Source organism: Bombus pascuorum, chromosome 8, assembly GCF_905332965.1.
Source record: "Bombus pascuorum chromosome 8, iyBomPasc1.1, whole genome shotgun sequence".
Taxonomy (NCBI): Eukaryota; Metazoa; Arthropoda; class Insecta; order Hymenoptera; family Apidae; genus Bombus; species Bombus pascuorum.
Genome location: NC_083495.1, coordinates 1,247,409 through 1,263,616, shown reverse-complemented (window position 1 = coordinate 1,263,616; position 16,208 = coordinate 1,247,409). Strand labels below are relative to the sequence as shown.

Genomic DNA, 16,208 nt, shown 5'->3' with positions numbered 1-16,208 from the left:
GAGAATAGGATCTATGTGTGGCGAGCCACGGGACAGAAATCGTTGGAATATTTACTGTCGAGTGCCGCTACAACTATTTCTTTTAAGGAGAGCTATACAATTATTCCATAGCTTTGTTAGGTAAAAACATTCATCCCGTGACCGCGGCTACGTTTAGCGACTAGTTGTCACTTCGAGCCCAAGCTCATTATCACAAATCTCGGACTAAAGTATTAGGGATTAATTAGGGATATATTAGGAATTAAGATAAAGACTAAAGTACTGGAGATTTTCCCAAGAATTCCAAAGGGAAAGCCCCGGTGTCCTTCCATCTCCGATATACATGTATGTGGCTTCTCAAAGTCAAAATTCAGATCGTTGTAGCAAAGGTTGTCTCTTATACGATAAAACATTCTGTTCTCCTCTCGTATTGTTCCTCGTTCCTCAGAATATGCAAATTGGACAACCGACATACGTTGCAGCGCGTCTTCGTTTTTGACTCTGATATCGTGAAAACTCACGGGACGGTGAATTTCCACGTGCGCACGTAAATATTCAGTATAGTTGAATGCACTCGGAATTATTCATGATGCTGTTTGAAAAAGTATAAAGCAAACTGTTTCGTAACAACTGCGAGTCACCGAGGGTTGGATCTATGAGTTTCAGTGGTGTGACGGTACCGGAGAAGAGTTGGCTATGTCGAAGAAACGTAACCAATTCCAGAGCACGTTCCGTTCGAATTTCGTCGGGATCAGGTTCTTCCCTCGTGAAATGTAATTAGCAACATGTGAGTTCGTCATTAGCTCGATTGCTCGAACGTGGAAAGTTCGATACGAGGAAGCTGCTGGCCATTATCACACTCTTTCAACCATACCATTTCACCGACGCCTCTCTCTAATGGACGCGAAAACAGGTCTGCGTGTGTTATACAGCTATGCCAGCTATAACGAGCATGTACATGCCAAGACTACACGCTTCTCCGTTAACCCTTCTAATTCTCGACAACGACGTTGCATATATTATTAAGTATTTCGTCAAACATCGACCGAGACTTAATTAATGGAAGAAACTTTGGTTCAGTGGCGGTTCGAGTAATTGCTGTAATCTATAGAAAATATCGAGAGACTACAAAAGATTTTCCACTGCAGAAGAGCTATTCTGGTCAAAGAATTTTCGAGAAATGCTCCGTTTTCCAGTTTAGTATGGAACTTTTCTGGAAAATGTGTCGGTAACTGAAAAAGTACTTACCAGACCCGACGAACTTATTTCGTTTTCTAAGGCAGCGCCATGACTCTCGACGATGATCAAACCATTCTGAGTTTGAGAGAGCTGCGAGGGCGTACATTCTTCTGGTTCCGAGTGCAACGAATTAGCCGTCCTCTTCGATAAGTCGATCGTGTCACCTGGCAGAATCCATGCGTAGTCCCCTCCGTGCATACCCAACTTCCAAGCCTGGCAGAGCAAGTAAAGAAAAAGTAAAAAAGATAGAACGGTTAATAAGAGAAGCGACTAACGGAGTTACGGAATATTTAGCGAAAATATTCATCTGGCTGCTGAGAGCCGCTGGTTTACGGAGCTAGATAAGACGAGCTTTAGACCTGGCTCTTAGTGGATGCTTCGCGCTCTTATGTTTCCTCGAATATATGGGTTACTTGGATAACTCTTTTATTTTTAAAAAGGTGCGGATGGACTCGTTACGGAGCAAGACGTTTTACAGTTCTGCAGTTTTACACAATTCTCTCTCGTGTCGTATGTACCTCGAAATTAACGCGGTGTTACATTCTTCGCACAGTGCGATACATTCGACTTCAAGGATCGACCATCAAATGCACTCTCGTCAAAGAAAAGAAAGCGATTGTAGAGAATTTCCGAGAATGGAAATTGCATTCAGAAGATCGAACAGACGCGTTGACCTACTATGAATATTTACTATGATCTCATCAGACGACGAACAATCGGAGTAATGAGAAATGACTCCAAGATGGAGATTATTTTCAGACCCTTCGAGATGTCTTTATAAAATATACCCCATTTTTAGCATCGTCCATTCCCTTTTCTTCCCACTCTACTTTCGTTTATTTATCCTCGCATAACGATTTATTTCATCTAACGCGCAACATATTTTTAGCTATATATATACTACTAATAGAATGTATTTTAGTAACGTCATTTGTCAGTTAGGATGACATGGAACGGACATCGTTACGGTATTTTATCTTAAATGATGTATCGTCCCTTTGACGTTATACAGTTTTTATATGCTACTAGTAAAAACTTTTAACGCGGATCCCTATAATCAATTTCCCTTCTGTTCTCAAGCAGCAAATTTCTTACTCAGCCAGAGAGTTTCACGCAACCGAAAGATGTCATTGCGTTGACTCGGAAGAGACCGCTGGATATGTATTCGTATGCAGCGTTCCTATCCTTTCCGGCGTGGCTCGACTCTTCTAAAGCTTTTAAGTCCGGAAAAAGAGATCGCCGGCCGGTTATCGGGAAATCATCGTCGGTCGTATTTACGCCTCATTGTCTTTCGTCGCTTTGCATAGAGACAAAGTTAAAAAACTGGGTCACGTTTGAATGGCGCGCCCTAGTCATCCAAAGATGCAGGCTGTCCTGTGAATTCGCAACTGTTGTCATGCGGAGGCATCCGGTGAAAATGAGAAATGTGCCTGGAATACGTAGACATAATATTGTTCTCAGTAGCAAAGAAAGGGCGAGCGAAATATTTACCGCTCGAACACGCGATTTCACGTAAACCAGGACTTAACTTTTCTTCTCGCTCGGAACTATCGCCGACGTTAAAACCGATAATAGAGAGATATAAATTGTACTTATACACTCTATGTGGATGCATCGAAACGAATGCCACGAACTATTTACAGTTTGAATTATAAAAAGCGAAGATCTCGGATTATTTTCAGCTGGTCTCGACAAAAATTCGTAATTATTTTTTAAGAAATTAGTCCGTAATTCGAGGACAGCCGATTGGTTTAGCGATAAATTTTGTTCAGACGCGTCACGAAACAAAGGATGCATCCGCTGTTTATAAACGACACCGTTCGAGGCTACGAGTTTCCGTGTAGGCGTTATCTGTATTTTCGGTTGATTTATAGGAGAAACGTTTCCGCGTTCCATGTTTCGTTGTACGCGCAAAGAAAGGGAAAAACCTTGCCTCTGAATACATATCGACGTAATAAACGGCTGATCCTGACCCGTGAATATTAAACATCGGAAAAGTAACGAACAACACAATCGTTTGAATGGAGAAGATGTGGATATCGTCGATCTAATGCTTACGAACATCTACGCACGCGTTATTGCTTGCCGGCCGTAGTTACTTTCTGATTGGCAATAATACAGTCGGTCAAGATGTCAGAGGCGTGCTCCGATGAAAAATCGTTTTCACAAGAAGCACGATTGCTCAGCTGCTTGGTAAATTTAATCTTTTTCCTCTAATAAACACCTAACTATGTATCTTTCGAGTATGCGAAACAAAGGAAAAAAATCGAAAGCAACTGTAAATCAAAAATTTACATTTTCATGTAAATATTTCTCGCGGCTATTTCCATACTACTTCTGACGTTCGAGGAAATAAAAAAAGTCCTATATATGATATACCTACGTGCGATTCGATAGAACGTTTCCAGTTTGGAGGACTTAAGAGATACAATTTAAACGATACCGAATCAAAAGAGAATGTGAATCAATTGGAATCTTAGACATAGATAGTAATCAAGAGAACACCGTTTCCTATACTCCAACAACGCAACCTCATTTCGACATGCAGGCGACACAAAGGCGAAAATCAGAAGCGCGAAAACCTGATGTTTACACTTCCGATGTTGGAAGCACAAAGAAATCACCCAAATTTTCATCCTTTCTGTTCCGTGATTAATTTTGCAGTGATAGTTTCACGAGTCACCTCAATCAAGTTAATACGTCATGTAAATGCAATTGTCTATGATTTTCTTTAAAGATTATTGCCCATATCGTCGAGAATATCGATTACCTTGAGTTAAGTCGGTGAGTTGCGATCGAATTTACATGGTTATCGGTATGAAAACTGATTAGACAATTAAAAAATTGTCTGATAAACAAGCTGCCGAGCAGTTCTTGGAAATTACTGGTCTTGAAACACAAAGCTATTGACATGATAATAGTGACGAGGAAAAGAGAGAAGGACAACGAGAGAGAGAGAGAGAGAGAGAGAGAGAGAGAGAAAGAGAGAGTGCGTCCTACTTCAACACAATGTTCATTATTCGCGTAGCGGGGACTCAGGCTATGACCATGTGTTTGCATTTCATCGATTTTCGCCGGAAAATCGAGGCGTAAAGTCCTCCGCGATAGACAAATTTCAATTTATCGCGTAGAATAGAATTGAGTTCATGAAGTTTGTGTATGTCGTGGAACCTTTCGTGGGCGTTGAAACTCGAAAATAATCTTTCTCGCGTATTATAATGTCACGGTGGTAACACCAAAAAGAGTAATTCTCACGGAGATAGCGATTTTATGAGCGCCTGTAAAAATTCGTAATTGAATCGTCGTCGATGTGCGTTTGAACGCTCGAAAACTCGCGACACATTTAGCGTGTAACGTGAAGCGTTTTATTTCCGCGTATTTTGAAGAGAATTGTCGGTGTACTGGATTACCGGAGAGTGATAATAAAAAAAAGAGAGGCGAATCTTGATGCAGCGTCTTGATAAGCACCGCGTGCGAAAGCAAAGCTAACTCAAGTCCATCTTTTTCATGATTGAGTTATGTATACCATCTTACTTTTTCTCGTCACTTCCTTCCACTCCTTTTCTTTTTATTTCGCCTTCCTTTTATTTTATATCTCTTTGTATATGTAAATAAGAGCAGTTTGTAAATGTATGTCAATAATCTGCCATCTTCTAATTACGAAATTAATACACTTTTAAACAAGAAATCTGTACGCACCATTGTTTTTCTGTTCTATTGTGACATAACGGGAAAGGACGTGAAACAGTGTGGCTTTCAGATACAGAAATATTTTTCATTTTTAGCATTATCCTCCCACGAGTCATTTCCCTGTTCGTGACATCTACGTATAATGACCTTTCGTGAAACGATAGGATTGCGAACGTGACATTTCCGTCCTTGAACCGATTTTGATCGTCAAAATTTGAAATGACGAAGTACGCGGTCTAGGGTTCCATACTTCTTTTTCTAGTAATGTTCATTAAAAGAATAAAGCTTCAAGTGAATTCCAGGTCAAATTTACATAACATCGCATATAATGGATACAGTGATTTTTGTTATTGCGTATTGTTTTGCACAATCAACGTGACGTAAAACTGTCCCGCGTTTTGGCACTTAAAACTTTTCATCCTAAAAGTAACTCGACTTTGGCCACTGTTATTTTTCCGCGCTAGAAGTTACGCAATTGCCAGAAGCATATTCTACCATTATACAATAACGGAGTTTAGCCGCGAGGCGAAACGAACTTGCATTCATGAGTTTTAGTTTCTGTCGAAGATTTACCTCGCAGAAAACGCGTGGCGCCAGTTGTGGTGAAAAACTCCCGATGATGATTCGTGTGTCCAACTCCTGTAATCGAATAAAATTGCATTTCAACAAGGGGGATTATTCTCTTCCGCGCTCGTCTCAAGCACCGCATCTTTCATGCAACTTTATCGTATTAGGGCGGACAAGCAATTAGTTATGAAGTGTGATTAAAGACGCACGGAGCATCACGGTTAATCGAATTATTCGCCTTGCTCGACACGGCCTGATACGCTCTAATGTACGATAAATAGTTTTTCGGAGAATTTTGCCGTGCATTGTAGCGTCTGATATTAATTTTACAACGGTCAACTGTTAAACGCTCACATTGGAATTCTACGCTTTTTAACAGATTTAAAATTGCTTGTATGTGTCTCGTATTCTAAAAGGTAAAGTGAATGTGAAAAGCTTTCCAAAGCAAAGATAGAGTTGCAATCGTAGCAACTAAACGTAGCTATACATCAGAACTGTATACCACGTCGGGCAGCCACGAATCTCTAGCATATTCGATGAAAAAAATTCAATGAGGTGTAAGTCTAAGCGTGCCTTACTTTTAAAGTTTGCAGCTGTTCCTTGTAATCGTTTTCTGCGAAGGTGATAGTAGCGGTGCACGTAATATTCGCTTGCTCCAATTCCGTGACTAGATCGTTCACAGCCTGAAACGAAAAAGCGATACTGCAACGTCCTCGTAGCAAAGGAGGCAAATGTTAAAGTTGTACATTGCTTGTATCATTTAGAAACAAATGTAGTAGATTTTTCTTATTAGACACGCATTTCATCATAAGTAAACCCTTTATTTTAACGTGCTCTGTAGAAGGGACTAAAGTTTAATAGCTAGTTTACACACTGTTCGTCACATGGGAATTTTGAGTGGCGCAATGGCAATCTATTAAACTAAACACATAGGTACTCGAGAAGCTGGAACGGCGTGTATCTTTGATTAAACTTCCTTGTTGAATGCTACATCGACTCATGTGCTTACCAGAGAATACATGTCACCAGTTTGCGAGAGAGCGGTAACAGTGTCCCACCCAAAATGTTTGATGAGTGCTATCCTGGCAGAGTTGTGACTTGAATCCGGCGCTACGGTTCGTAGGAAAAGCGGAAATTCGGTGGAATCCGAGAGGGCAGGTGCGGTGGATCCAAAGGAGACTTGTATCACGTTCCAGTAAGGTACGATTTTGGCTAATGTTTCCGTGACCTCGGAGCAGGCAGTGCCCAGTAACAACGGTATTAGATCGTTCTTCTTTGCCGAGTAGAGAGCATGGAAGAATCTATCAACCGCCACCCCGGAGTCGCACTAAAAAAGTAAAAAAGGGACATTAGTACGATATTACAACGTGCCTGTTATAAATTCAACGCGTTGTATAATTCGTTTGATATTACGATATTTTGATAAACCGGTGCTTTTATTCTGTCGCAACTATGATATCACAAAACAAATACGAAATTATGATTTATGAAAGGCGTCAACGACGTGACGTCGTGAAACAAACCCGTTTGTGAAATCGGTGGAGAAAGAAAGACGTGTTTCGCATAGAAAGTAAGCAATTATGAGGCGCCATGTAACGAGAGGCAAGAAAAAGAAGAAAAGGATCGCAAACACTTTGGCTAGATTGATGTACATGTGCGTGTATACGTCCGTAAGGAAGGTGAGGTGAGAGAAGACGGACCGGTGAGCCTTAACGAGCAATTATTCAACGCGAGAGGGTGACTAGGGCGGACTCGAAAGCTCGCATACAGTTGAAGAGTCTGCCTTATACCGTGCAATCCGGCGAGATACCGAGATGGGAGAAAATACAGAATTTTCGAGACGAGCTTCGATTCTGAGTTCAACTTTTCGTACGTTGTTGTATTTTTATTCGATTTCGAATCGTTGCGGTACGTCTTAAACGGGTAAGGTGAGACGGTTTTCTTCGAGAAAATAGAAATTTGGCTAACAACTGTGGAGAAAAGTCGCGTTCGCCTTATTGCTACCGACGTATTCGCAACCATTGATGTTTACACAAAGAAGCGTCTCGTGATGCTTAACTTGATTATATTGAAGCTCGGTACGAATTTAAGTTGTATTTGCTATTTGCAAATCGTTTGCGTTTAAATGAACGTGATACGTATAAACGTATAAACGCGGATTCTATCAAAATCGTGTATATTTCTTATAAATACTGTTACAAAGAATGTTTCAAAGGAAGCAGACAAGGAGATTAAAATTACAGATTCCACGCCACCACGTTTCGAGGTGCAACTTTCCTGGAGGAATTTACAAAGGAGTTCAAACATCGCGGCACAGGTCACAAGCTCGTGTGCCTCTACCTCGATCCGATATACATATAAACGCTAGAACGCCGTGAAAGTTTCGCAATGAAAGGCCGACCACTCAACGATGCGTTTAATAGGACTGAATTAAATGGTTCACATTTTTAACCTAAAATCGACTGTATTGATCGTTGATCGATATGATTGGAATCTCGGACATTCTCTTTTAATTTTCTTATTGCAATCAACGGGAACGTGACTAGAGTTTTGCGGAATTCACGACCATAGGGAATTCATAGAATCATTTCTTCATATACGGTCAACAAATTTCAAAAGTTCCTCAGCAATCTGTAAGGAAAGAATAACTCGATTAAAGCTGGCTATAATTTTACGCCGGACGAACTCCAACGTTATCACGTATTTTTATGTTTGATCACGTGACGTGGTTTTGTTTTAGACGATCATTGTATTTGGAATCCAAACGTTGATCTATGAAAACGGTGAAGGAGAAAATTACGCCAGATCTGGATATCTTTTTATTAGGAAGTTTATCCGAATTCATGATGTGATCAAGATCATAGATCTCTACAAAGAATTCGAAGGATTTTGTTGATTGCTGAAACGCATTTAGTATCCGTTGATCGAATATCATACCTCTATACGAAACGAGCGACCTATTTGATCATTATACTGAAGGAGAAAATTTAATAACTGCAAAAAATGTGGCAGCGGTGTATCGAGCAATATCCAGGGAGAAAAATGACGCGTGATTCGTTTTCACCGAATGTCTTCGCGAAAAAGAGAATTTCAAGACAAAATTGTAAGTCGGCCAAATGAAAGCGTAAGCTCGAGGAATCTTCCATGACGTAGAGCTTATTTAACAAAGAACAGCTACTGCTATCTGTTTCCTGTCGGTGAAACGTTGACACAAAACAGATAGTATTGCTCGCTGAAGGGAAGAAACGCCAACAATATCGAACGATGAAAAGTATGATACACCTACAAAGTTTCCTCGGCTGTCAAAGCATTGCTGTAAAGAAATTAGCATTACGTGTTTAAGAATTTTGCAATTTTAAGTATTATATATGATATATGAGGATTATACGATTTTAGACGTCTTTATATAAGTTCCGCGTATGATCGGGAGAATTTGAACTCGGGTCACAATCGGACGTAACTACTTACGTCGAACTCTATTCTCCGTTAGTGGTTTCCGACTGACGACAACCGTGTATGCCGTAAAGCGTCTGGTTGTACAAAGTTTGTGAGAAACCTTGCTGCATTGTACCTTCGATAAACTATCATTATCAAATTAAGGGTGAACGAAGCATCGAAGTAGCGTTAAATGAAGATAGATTCTACAGCTTGCTCGACTTGTCGCGTGCAAACTTTAACAAAATATTTCTTTACACATCGGACTAATCTAAAAGCTGTCTCGTACACGAAGCGAAAATAAGGTCCGTTTTAACTCCGCTGCCACGACGATATATCAATTTAGAGTCGACGCGGTTGCAAGCACTCTGTTCTCTGAAAAGAGGAAAATTTTTAGGTTCCACGACAGCTCGAGCACTCGGCCTGATCTGCCGCCTGTCTTTATTGAATTTTCAGAGATTTCGCCTCGCAGTGATACGGATTTATGATGCAGCATGTAAACGTTTTACAAGCTTTGACAGCGTAATCTTGAATGAACTAAGTTCATACTAAGGTTAATGTTTCTGTGTTCTAGCATATAACTTTGTTTCGCTGCAGCATTATATTACAGAGTAACACAACTTCGTGTCCACAAGCTTAGGTGTTACTGCAACTCCAAATATCATGAAACTGCATCCTTCGGTACTCAAGTTTCCTCTCACTTTTTAAGCTTCTCGCGCTGCATTTGATTAAATTAATATTTTAAATATTTTTATTAAATCTTTATTCGGCGATAACTTAGTGCAAAAAATGTCGTTTTTCATTTCCTAAAATATTATTCTAGCGGCGTATTTCATTATAAATTTACCGATGTGCTTTTTTTTCTAACAGGAAATCGAACACCTTATTCAATCCGTTTTCTGTCAATAACTCCTACACCAATTTCGAATGATCATTTCGCACGTCAAGAAAATATTATTTCACATGTCGAATGATTTTATCACCTACATTTTATTTCAATAAAAATACGAGTTTTTGATATTTTCATAAAGCATTCAATGCTGCAACTCCATTTTTTAATCGCGCATTTCATTAAACTCATTTGCCTTGTTTTGAAACTAAATTCTCGTTTGAAAACCGCTCTGGCTACGTTTTCGCTGAAAACTTTTAGGTACACTGCAATATCCATGCATATTAGATTGGCCCGACAGAAATTACCTATGGAATCTGTAAATTTTTATCGATATCTACTCGTGTGACGCGTTTGATTTTGTTCGGTTAACTATCCGTTACGAGCCAATTACCGTGTACGTGGTTAATCATCGCGTATTCACGTAATTGCTAGATCGTTCCCGTTCATTGTTCGCTATTAGTCCTTCTCGAAAAATTGAACAACCAATCGATGGTTAAAATTGGACGATAGGCGAAGTTTTTCACCTAGTCCATCGTGAAAAAAATGTCTACCTTTTATGATTGCGCGATATACCATAAAATATCTTTCATTTGTCACTATCGTGGCTGATCGCGCAATCAATAGACTGTATGAATAGGAGACGACGGCAGATAAAAGTATCGGATCTATCGCAACCTTAGCAATACGTTCGACGAGAAAAGGGAGTGGTGGAAGATGATGGAGTACAGGAATGACGGGTATATATGGTCTGTGAATTTTTTAGGAGCTGGCTCAATGAATGTATCCATATCCATAGTGCTGATCTCTATTTTCGTGGCTATTTCTCAAACGTTGCTGTTCTTTTCTTCCGTGATTGTTCTGGTCCAATAACACTGCTACGCGAGTAGACGTAAGAAAATTTTCATACGAGAGTCGAACAGAGGAATACATCCTACTCGAAAGGCGCCACTTTCATCGCACTTTTATTTAATCCTACCTTATTTATCGTATTGTAGTTTAGACGTGATATTACTTTCATGATACAGTTTTTCCCAATGTCGTTTTTTACCAATACGCTTTATGCGAATATGTCCCGCCATTGGGAAATTCCAATGTTTCATATTTAAGATAAAAGTCTAATCGATAGTTACGATCGAGCTGTGTGATTATAAAAATGTGCAATGAAAAAACGACAAGCCCTGAAGATGAAGACGTTTCAAGCACTTCCAATAACGATCGAATTATTAGTTGACAAGTGGTTGTCCGATTATTGACTTTCCTCTTTCACTTGGACGTATAACGGAGATTCCCTCAAATTCACTGCAGGTTCTTCGAGGTAGCTACCTTTATCGCTTCGAGTCACCCTTCTAACGACTGATCTTTCAATCGGACCCTATTTTTCCCTATATACATCGTAGTCCATGCCCTTTTGAAGAATAGAATTGAGGTGAGCGAAACGAAAATACGAATTCTATCGGACTTTTTCTTACGTCGATAAAGAGAAAAAAATCGGTCTTGGAGACGTTTCGTAAGACGATGCTTTTTGTTTGGAGCTTAATGGCGCTTAAGCTTGTTACGGTTAGTATATTGCTTTTTCATTAAGAGGCAGGGAGAAGTTGAGGTATTAAGATTGTCCACGGCATAAATTTGAAAATTTATTCCAAATGGAACTTTTTATTTTCGACGAATTTGCGAGTTAATAGCCAGATCGATTCGAAGAGCAGCGAAAGAGAATACAAAAAGAATTGAAAAAGGAGAAAAAGGGAAAGAGAAAAAGAATTAAGAATAAAAGTACAGATAGGTCAATCGGGATAATAGCGTTCCTTTAATTGTCTTATACTTCACCGATTGATGCAAAACCTGTATAGAAACGATCTTTTTTATTTTACGCCTTTTTAATTATAATCGATTTTCTTTGGTTTTTCCAATTGGTTCCGGGGCAATGTCGATAATTGTAGTTCGATATATATGGTTTCGCCTCAGAATCGAGTATATGATCGATTTAACCTCCCAGTGTTTTTCTATTCATTTATATTTATAGCAGGCCGGTCATGAGTTATATAGTTGAAGATTATTTAATAAACTAGTACTAGAATACAAATAACTTAATGGATCGAACATATCCATAATTTACATCCTCCGACACAATTTCAAAAATCTTCGATGGTAGATAGTACAGTTTTTGGAAGAGAACGTGCACAGTAGCCATATAAAGCTGTACTATCTTTCAGTATATGAACTAGAATAAATGATAGAAGATAGGTTCTATCGAGGCGTACTCAATCAATATGCGTGTTTGTACTTTGAATAAATACAAAAGTGCTTTCGTTGAACACGTATTTGCGTCTACGCTACGTTAACTCGCTTTCCGAGATTTCAAAAAGCCTTTAGTTGGTTCGACAGCGAAAAAATTGCTGTCGATAAATTTCAAAGTGGGGCCATAGGTTTTCAAAAGTCTTTACTTCGTTTTTGTATTTTCTTTTTTCACAGGTTAGTTCAACAATACTGATAACGATATACGGAATTATAATTTGATAATTAATTCGAAATAGAAGTAGCGCGACTCGATTCCAAAAACTTGAAGAAACTACGTATCATCTTATTTATTAACATAGCTATATAAATTTTATATGAACAGCCAACACTGTTTCTGGATAATTGCCATGAAATAAAGTTTTAGTTGGTTTTGGATGTTTCGATGTTGGAACAAAAATCTTATTTTCCATCCTATGAAGGGACAACTCCTATTTTACGCGACACCGATGTTAGTTCGCGCCACAGAGAATCGGAAAAAAGACGAGGACAAACTATCATTGTGTTACGACGTATACAAATTTTCATAAAACGCATACAAATTACCGGGGAATTTTCAAGGATCAACACGGGAATATTCCATTGATAACCATTTGTTTAATGCGAATTAAAAAGAGCAGAGTGAAAGAGAAGAATGGAAAGGAAACGTGGAGAATAGTGTGCAGAAAAAATTTAGATCTTTTCGAATCCTTGATGAAGAGGACCACCTTTCGAGTACTTTAGCAGTGTGGGATTGGTTAAATTACAAATGGCCTACGGCCATTCCTTGTTCTAAATCCCATTTTCATCGAGATTCTCGTATTCGTACGCACACAGCAAACAGAGAGAACGTAAAACGGTCTGACGACGCACTCCGATGAATGCACACGGTGAATTCAGCAAAGACACATAAAAGCTATGTAACACTCCGAGCTCGTATGTAACGAAACTTTGTCTCACAGAGAAAATGTCGTCGAAGTTGCAAAATGATCGGTATTTTATTTGTACCATATAAAGTAATATAAACTGATTTCTGATAAACTGATTAAAGTAATATAAATAGATTTATAAAAGAAAGACGCTTAATTTGGCTTATATGAAAGTTCATAGGTAAGGTGTCACTCTCTATATGTTGAGGTGATTCTTTGCTTCTTCTCTATCGCACTTTCCGACTGATTAATCGTGAAACATTCCCTCGCATAATATATCACGAAAGTTACATACTTGAACGCAATAAGAGCGCAAGTGACGTTGCGTGAATTATGCTGTTCTAATTTTTTATTTCGTTTCGTTTCATTCTGTTTCGTTTCGTTTCGTTGATTCATTTTCCGTAAAGGTGCGCGTTTAAACGATCGGTAGTGTTTATACGAAGACGATATAGCACATAAACGGAAATTATTGCGGAAAGTAACAGTTTAATACAGCGGTTTTTCCCGTACAAAGCTAATACAACTACACAAGTGTGCATTGTCCCGATTAAACAAAGTCTAGTGATTTAATTGCGCACCACAAAGTCACATTTTTTTTCAACGAAGCGTCAACGATCCTTGTTACACGGTGGTTATCGGGAACGCGTCTACGGAAAATGTCAGTTGATATAAACGGGGCAAACAAAACTTGATATCGTGGAAAACAGTTTGACAGTTGTTGCGCGTGGTCCGGTTAAAAAATAATAAAAGCCAGGGTTGCTATCTCGCGGTTTAACTTCAGTTTAATACGAGTTCTCGTTACGTCATGGAATTTTCCTTTGCGCGAACCATAGTTTCGCCGGCTGGCCGCAGAAACAGACTAGAACCGAAATTTTAAACAAACATAATTTGCAAATTAATGCGGATCTAATTTGGAAGTGAAATTTTGATCCACATAGCGTTCAACATTTCGAGGAGTTTGTTGAAAACATTCTGTCGCGGGAAAAAGCGTGAAGTTATTAGGACCGCGATAGCTTTGAGATTCAACAGCATGAAACACATGTTCATGTATGCACATAATATTATTTCTTTGGAAGAAAAATTGTTACACTACATCGAGATAGTCGAAAGCGTCGTCTTTTCGATGACCGATTCATTTTTCACGCGACAATCGAGATACGGGCGTATTCTTTGGAGAATCAGCGGCGATGAATATAAATAACGAAACTTTCTTAGCAAGTAAAGTATTTCGTGCTGTCGCCATATTTTACCCGCGATTTTTCCATCATAAAGAAAAAGCTGTGAATACATAAAGCGTGCTGGTTGAACTCTTGGAAAATATATCCGATAGAATAGAAATGTTTTGTTTTTACCTTGGTATCGTTGTGAATAAGACGCAGACGAAACTTGGATAAGACATTCAATTCGTTGACACGTTCAACGGCTAATCTGGCTGCTTGTAACTCGCTAGTTCCTTCCGGTCTAGGTTCAGAACCTCGTGTCATCTCGAATAAACCTAGGATAGTTATGTTTATCTTTTCGGACGATTTCACGTTCGGCACTGTAACACTGGATTCTTCAATTTCTTCTGTGCCTTGGTCAATAGGCGACTCGTTCACCGAATACTTATCACTAGGAGATGTCAACATTGGAGAAAACGTCGAAGACGCAGAGACATGCTTTTCTTCTGGGAAAGACTTTCCGCTGGCTATATTGGAGGATCGTCGACCAGACGATGCGCCGGGCAGCCAAAGATCATCCGTGATGTCGTCGGCTTTCTCATGCCCTTCGATGGCCGCCTCCTGTCTTCGTTCCTCCTCTGTATTCTCATCGACTTTACGATGTCGGTGAAGGACGTCTCTGCTGGGACTTTTTGGTAGATCCGGTGGCATGGTCGACGGATATGACGCGATTGTGGTTTCGGGAATATCCATTTTAGGCGGACCAAAGTGCCTTCTATCAAACTTTTCGACTTGAGTTGCTATAGGCGGCTTGTACGTGACTTTTATAGGAAATTTCTGCGAGCCCTCGAAACCCGTAAAAGGCTCCTCGCTGCTCTCGTTCGAAGTCGGTGACAGATTGCCATTTACTTTCATCGAATGAACTGGATTCTCGGTCCCATTGTTTCTTTTCGCTTCGGAATTATCCGCGACTTTATCAGACCTATTTCTTCTGATAGATCTCGAGTCGTCGTTCTCCGTAAATTCCTCGCCGTATTCTTTGCAATCGTGAAACGATTCTTCTAATCCAAGAAGGTTCATTCTCATTTTCCTCTCCAATTTATGCTTCCGGTCGAAGTTCCTTTTCATTCTGAACTCAATATGTTTTTCATCGCGATAACTTACACCGTTCATCAAAGTCGTACCACCGATTTGGTCATCGATATTGGCTAGTAGTATATCATTTTCCCGTCGAAACTTCCGCTTCTGGTGTCGCCTGCGAGACTCGCCGTAGTAACCGTTCACAATATCAGCCGCGATCGTAGCGAATCGCGAGTCGTTGCGCAAATACGCACGATTATCTTTACCGAATGACGCGATGAACTTGTTCCTCACGTGGTTAACTCGTTTTAACGCACTCGTTCGTCTTCGTGAGATTCGATCGACGTGAATTCCTGTCCCGTCGGGTTGATCCGATGAATCGGAAATTTTGTACTCGTTCAATCCATGCTGTATCCATTCCCGAGGATCGTCGGGAACTCTTCGAGAATATTTCCTACCCGCGGTGTCGACGAGGTAAGGAAACGATGTAAGATCATGACTTTGAGACCTCGCCTTTTCATTGCACGGCAGTTCGCTACGAACAGAGGCGAGACCGAGAAGGAGAAGGATTAGGTTGCAAGAAAGGTGAAAGGTCTCAGAGGATGAGAATGGCAGGAGGAGACGAGAGAAATCGCGGCGCGTATGGACGCGCGTCATAATCAGTCGCCGTCGCTGTTTCGACGACTCAGGGCGCTTTGTCGGCTTGTCCTCATCTGAAAATTAACATACACGTACTTTATTCTCAATGCGGAATAGTATGATTAATATTCTCGTAAATATGTATATGCTGTTTTAAACCGCCTTTGAAACCGCGCAGAAAATTTCCAGTTTAGTCGGTTTATCTGTTAACAAAGATTTTTCGCATACATTATATGTGTACGTGTATGTATATATCATTCTAGGTCGATCGTGTGATCGCGTGAACTCGTAGTAACGGACAATTAGCATTGCAAAAAGGGAGGAATA

General features: G+C 39.8%; 1 protein-coding gene across 4 annotated transcripts in view; it reads right to left on the bottom strand.

Moving 5' to 3' along the window:
* LOC132910175 (uncharacterized) overlaps positions 1-16,208 on the bottom strand; it is a 33,885-nt gene that overhangs the window by 13,201 nt on the left and 4,476 nt on the right. For all 4 annotated transcript variants that reach the window (XM_060965704.1, XM_060965703.1, XM_060965701.1 and 1 more), the window contains exons 2-6: positions 14,355-15,955; positions 6,485-6,802; positions 6,054-6,158; positions 5,482-5,547; positions 1,228-1,431 (exon numbers count right to left, since the gene is read on the bottom strand). In XM_060965704.1, the coding sequence (XP_060821687.1) occupies positions 1,228-1,431; positions 5,482-5,547; positions 6,054-6,158; positions 6,485-6,802; positions 14,355-15,899 (2,238 nt within the window). In that variant the 5' untranslated portion in view covers positions 15,900-15,955. The remainder of the gene's footprint in view (positions 1-1,227; positions 1,432-5,481; positions 5,548-6,053; positions 6,159-6,484; positions 6,803-14,354; positions 15,956-16,208) is intronic.